Source organism: Emys orbicularis, chromosome 10, assembly GCF_028017835.1.
Source record: "Emys orbicularis isolate rEmyOrb1 chromosome 10, rEmyOrb1.hap1, whole genome shotgun sequence".
Classification (NCBI taxonomy): Eukaryota; Metazoa; Chordata; order Testudines; family Emydidae; genus Emys; species Emys orbicularis.
The window spans coordinates 59,596,481-59,602,480 of NC_088692.1; the positions used below are offsets into that span (position 1 = coordinate 59,596,481).

Genomic DNA, 6,000 nt, shown 5'->3' on the forward strand with positions numbered 1-6,000 from the left:
ATCCCTTTTTAGAGAGATGGTAAAAAAGAAGATTCATCTAAACGAGCAATCAGATTGACTGAGTAAGATAACATTGCGCTCAGGACTTTGGCTAAGTGGTGGTTGCCTGTTTACAAAATAGCCTGTTTATTAAGTGCCCAAGCAAGGATTGCAGAAACAAAACCTTCAGTTCCTTCCCCTGCCTCCGCACACACTCCCCCCCGGCCTCTCCAATATCCAAAAAGCCTACAAAAGAAAAACCCACCTGTTATATTGGATTTAAAATTATATGAAACTTGGGCAATTCAACTAATACATTTTACAATTTTATGCAGAATTGTTTCTGAATGATGAAGAGCTGAAGAAATTGTATGAATTTGAAGAGCAATGTGTTGAGGAATATTTTCAGGAAAAGGAGGATGAACAACAATCATCTAATGACGAACGTATCAGAGTCACATCTGAAAGGTAACTAGTGAAAACAAAAACCACCCTAACTTTACTAGTGATTAGAAAACTTTTTTTCCTGTTCATTAACACCTAGTGTTGGTCAAGCTATGCAATGTTTGTAGCCTCAAAAAAATGCACCAAAAGTTTCTATGCTTATCTTAACCATACCTAACAATCTGTCTCCAAAATTGAATCTCTCACAAGAGCAGGTTTTCTCATGAGAACTCTAGCACTGTTTCTTCTGTGTGGTCTGGGTATACTGCAAGAGCCTTGCCCACATTTTACTTCTATACTTCCTGTTCCCCCCCTCAGCTTTGTGAAGTTCAGAGATGTTTTCTCTGCCTACTTTAACAAATGACTACTTGCTCGATTTCTAACAGATTGGCTTATTGTATTAGAGTGGAATCAAATGACAAGAGCAGTGAGATAGGAAGGGAGAAGTATGTTCTAGTGGTCTGCATGTTGGGTCTGTACACCCAGAACTCTTGAATTCTAATCTCAGATCTGGTAAAGATTCCCCCTGAGGTCTTGGGCAAATCATTTAACCTCTCTATCAGCTTCCCCATCTGTAAATAGCAATCATACCTATGTGTACCTCACTGAGGCATTGTGAGGCTTAGGTAATATTTGTAAATATGAAGACCTAACCAGTAGTAGTATATGTCCCGATTACTAGATCGTCTAATCAACAACCCTGCTCTGGCAGGGTTTTTCCCTACAGAATGTTTTCACATGCTCTACCTATTCCAGTGGCAGTTTTAAAATAACTCAAATGATGGGCCTTCTATTATTCACTTGGATGACTATTCCACAAAATAAGAAATCTCGCTATTAAGAAAATGATACCTGATATTCAGTCTATATATTCCTTTACCCTGTTGCATACTCACTAATCCCTAGTTATAGCCCCACCCTAAGGACCATCCTAAATGATTCTATTCCTGCTGGTTTTTACACCTTTAGAATAATAATAGCCAAATATAATAATCCTCTCAGTCATCATTTAGCCAAGTCATAACATTTACCATGTGCAAATAGTCAGTGTGATAGCAAAGGGAATACCTGCAATGCCACAGTAATGCTAATTAACTCAGAACAGTAGATGTCAACACTTTAATAGTGACCACACTATCCATATGTTTCTTTTAAGAAATCCTCACAAATCAGTGCCACTGTTATCTGGGGCTTTCAGAACCCAAAATGGTGATAACTTAACCAGTTTTCTGCAGGCGGTGTCAGGAATAAATCAGTGGGGACGCAGCTCCTCCGTCTGATGAATGATTAGTACAAACAAGATGCTTTCACCCAAAGCTCCTTCTTTATTGAGTCTCAGGTACATGCCATGGCAATAGTTTTAGAGCACCCCAAACATAGTTACCCAAAGTCTGAGATGGTTTCAAGTGATCAACAGCCAGGCTTCCGGGGGTCCTTCTTCCGTCCAGCTGCTGAGGAAAAGATGTTAGTCTTTGCTCGAAGAAAAGCTCCTTGAACTGCTCCAAAGTGTATTCTTTTACTTAATCTTTTATAGCTAACTTAAATAAAGCACATAACTCTTAGTGACTCCTAGTGGGTCACCAATTCTCCTAGCTTCAGCAAATTGCTCATTATCCCTTCTCAGCAAAGCATTTCTAGTCATAACAACAATAAATAAAACTTCTATGTCAGGGGCACTCAAAACCAAGGTTGGCTATCCAAACACCCTCTTCACTACCACTTAAATGTCTTTCTCTGAATTCTTTAACATCTTTCTGACTGGGAGGTGTCCTGAACATCAAGTAGTGTCTATGTGCAGTCTGGGAGTCAGAGAGTAAATGAAATGTGCGTGTGTGTGTAATTTCTACAGCATTGTTTATGCCATGGCAATTTGTCAAAATCAGGGCTATTGTGACAGCGAATAGAGTAGAACCAACATGCTTCTCTGATTCATTATGGTACATGGTCACAAAGTAGATCTGCATATTTCTCATGGCTTCTTGCTCCAGATGCTCCACAAGCTTTTGTATGTGGGAGCAAAAGAATGTTAATTTACTTCCATGGTTGATTTGCTAGTATGTGATCTCTAATCACATCCCAGTGTGTAGTTTTTATATCCAGTCTTCCTGCGCTGTTACTTCCATTATGCTATAAATGATACAAGAAAATGATACAAGATTTTTTAAATGATTCTACTGTTCGCAAATCTCGTACATAATTGGAAAGTAGAAATAAAAGGCTAAAGTAGTGCACAATTCCATAAACTCCAGAATACATTCTCTTTCATGCAGCAACCGAATGTGTTTTTCACCATTATCTTTGTCTTATATCAAGTCAACATTTGAATCTGTCATTAGAAAATACTTCCCATATAATTAATAGAGTTCCTTACAGAGAAGAATGACTATTATACATGAAGAGGTTGGCATGTGTGGAAAGAAATATAAAAACATGCCTACCTCAAGGCTGACATGACTTGTACTTGCCTGGACACTTAATAACTAAGGGGGGAGAGAGCTTAAATTTCCATTTTGTATAGCGTAATGAGCATAGCTCAACAGAAAGTGCAAAATCTTTCAATAACATGAATCAGATTAATGAACTGCTTTAGTGTACAAATGGGGCTGATAAAATTATTTTAGAAAGTTCTTTGTTCAGATTGTTTTGGAAACTAGATCTGATTTCTGCAAATTTATTAATAAGTATTCACTGAATAACATGCAAATATTCTTCAACCTATGGATAGTTTTGTATACTATTCACTTTCACTGTTAATTGTGGTGTGTGATTGGTCAACTAGGTCACAGTGGGTACTGTTTCTGCTTCATGACTGGATGTCTGAGAGTTTTTAAACAGAAGACTAAAGAATGGCAATAGTATATAATATGTTTCCGTTATGAATTTTTGGACGAATAGCAATTGGTGTTAGAATTTGTGAAGCTTCTAGGGTTCTCAGATATTTTCATGAATATCCCATGGCCATCCAAATACTCATGAACAATAAATTATTGGAGTGGGATGGATCTGAGGTAAGGCAATACGAAATTAAACGGGTTCACAGCAAGGGAATCTGATGTTAAAACTCCTTGCTCAAAGTAAGAGACTATCCAAAACTCTCTTTGAGATTTTGGCATTCATTTATGGCAGGATTCTGCATTCTTTACACCCCAGAAAACCCTACTGGCTTTGGTGCAAATTAAGATGTCAAAAAGTAAATGATTGATTAGTTTTATCAAGAGCTTCAGCATCTTGCATTGTTGATTTTTTTTTTCAAGTTTTGGGGAACAAATAATTTGGTACAATGTAATTTTAAAAGAAAGGTGTTAATGTTCCACACTTGCAATATTAAGTGCTGTGTAATTTCATATAATTTCCCTTTTTTAAATAAAAGGTATCAACCTCCAGCTGTAAACTGAGAAGTTTTCAGCTTTCTCCTCAAGAAGTTCTGAAAGTCTTTCCACAATAATTAAATGGCAGAATAGGTTTAACAAGATAATGATTCATACTAAAAATCAAATATGGCATATCTTTTCTTAAACAAAAAGGGATACAGGGGTAGAAAACAGAAGTGACTAGACAGTAAGATACCAAATATTGTGACACTGTACTGTAGCTATAAGCGAGGTTTTCAACAGTTTACATATATATTCAATACTTCCACTGTTGGAAAATCACAATATAGTAGAGTGTATTACACAAACTTTTGTACAAAATGGGGAGAAGTTTGTGCGTTAAAGTGAACTATTCCTTAAAATAAATAGATAGTGCATATATTGTAAAATTCTCTGCTATTCAGAGGGCCAGCACAAGACTTATGCATGACTTAAGTTCTGTTTTGAAAGCTTAAGTGGGACTCAGGGGCTGCAGAAATCTTGTTTTGGCTTTCTGCTCAGGAGTAAATTTCACCCTGTATGTGAAAATTGCACATTCAGCACTTCTGACCTTTGACATTGTTATTAGTAAGGAACATGTATGGTACAAAATTCAACTCTAACATTACTCAGCAGAAATTAGTGTGTTACTTGAAAACATTCTATGGTATATTTAATTAATCTTATTCTTGTACTCCACAGAGTGGAAAACATGTCTATGAGGTTAGAAGAAGTGAATGAAAGAGAACATTTTATGAAAGCTTCTCTTCAGACAGTTGACCTTCGACTTTCTCAACTGGAGGAGCTATCTGGTCGGATGGTGAATGCCCTCGAAAAGCTGGTGGGTATTGACAAATCCGAGCTGACGCATACACACTCACGAGCTTCTTCTGAATGTGATGCCGCTTACCTCCTGAGGCAAAGCAGTGTCAACAGCTCTGATGGCTACAGCATGTACAGATATCATGTCAGTGGTGATGAGTTAACATTTGATGATAGCACCACCCCGATGTCACCAGCCATGGGCTTGCACAAAAAAGCCTATTATTTTGGTACGAAAGAAGAAAAAGATGGTGCAGACTCAAAGATGCAGCTGGTTCCAGAACGTCAGGGTAGTCTTCGCTATATCTCCAGTGCTAATACAGTTGCCACTACAGATTACAATAAATCTACATTAGAAATTGCACAGAATGTCACTAGACATTCAGACGTTTCAGTTTCATCTGATGACAAGCAAGGGATTTCCAAGAGTGATGAAACAATTCCCCAAAGCATAAAGCAAACAGATATTGTTATGAATGGACAGTCAGTCACAAGACCAGATTTTCAGAACACTCATTTAACAGTAGAAAGGACCAAGTTAGAAGCTACTATCTCTTATCCCTTGGACAAGTCTAAGGCAATGCGCTATTACCCTGCTGAAGCTTTCAATGCTTGTCAAACAACCATGCTAAAGTCAAGGAGCTTTATATTTGCACATGGAGGGAAGCTGGTTGGAGGGGTCAACAACTGGACCACAGACTATAACACCATAATGGATCAAGTGTGCCCTTCCACAGTTGAACAGTGGACTAGTGAGTGGAAATACCAGGTTGAACAGAAACTTTCTAATGAACCTAGTCCAGAATATCCTGGTGAGTCTGAAGCAGAAAGGCAAGCAGAGCAGAAACAGTTACTGACAGATACAGAAGATGACAGTGATGTTGGCGAAGCAGGTGTCAGTGCCTCTCATACTTCTACACCTGTCACCGACAGGACTGAGACAGAAAACTTACTGTCAGTGAAGCCAGACAGGACTGATAGATTCCCATCTGTACGATCAAAGAGTTTACACAGCCATTCTCGGAAAGCCAAGTCCATTAAGGACAAATTAAATAGACCAGGACACGCCAGCAGTGTAACTAATCTAGTGGTGGCCTGTGGCAGTGCAACAGAAGAAAAAAAAGCTAAGCAAGAAAACACTTCCACGGAAACTGAGTGCTAAAATGGTTCACAGTCCATGTGGCAGTGATGGTCAAGAATTTTGTTTGGATTAGTTTAACAAATATACCACACTGAACAGAAATGTTTGAAAATTTAATTCCTAAAAAATCTTGCATTTACTGATTTTCTGTATTTTTAATTCTGTAGAAATGTTAATACCCTGTTCTCAAACAAACACTTTGTGATTTGGGTGAAAGGAAGACATGTGCTTTAGGGGTGGATGTAAGGCTAGGAATGATAAGAA

At 38.0% G+C, this 6,000-nt stretch overlaps 1 protein-coding gene across 1 annotated transcript in view; it reads left to right on the forward strand.

Annotated features, from left to right (window-relative positions):
- The window catches only part of TRPM1 (transient receptor potential cation channel subfamily M member 1), an 89,482-nt gene extending 83,725 nt beyond the window's left edge, over positions 1-5,757 (forward strand). The window contains exons 25-26 of the mRNA XM_065412369.1: positions 315-447; positions 4,476-5,757. Of these exons, the coding sequence (XP_065268441.1) occupies positions 315-447; positions 4,476-5,757 (1,415 nt within the window). The remainder of the gene's footprint in view (positions 1-314; positions 448-4,475) is intronic.
- Positions 5,758-6,000: the final 243 nt, after the last annotated feature.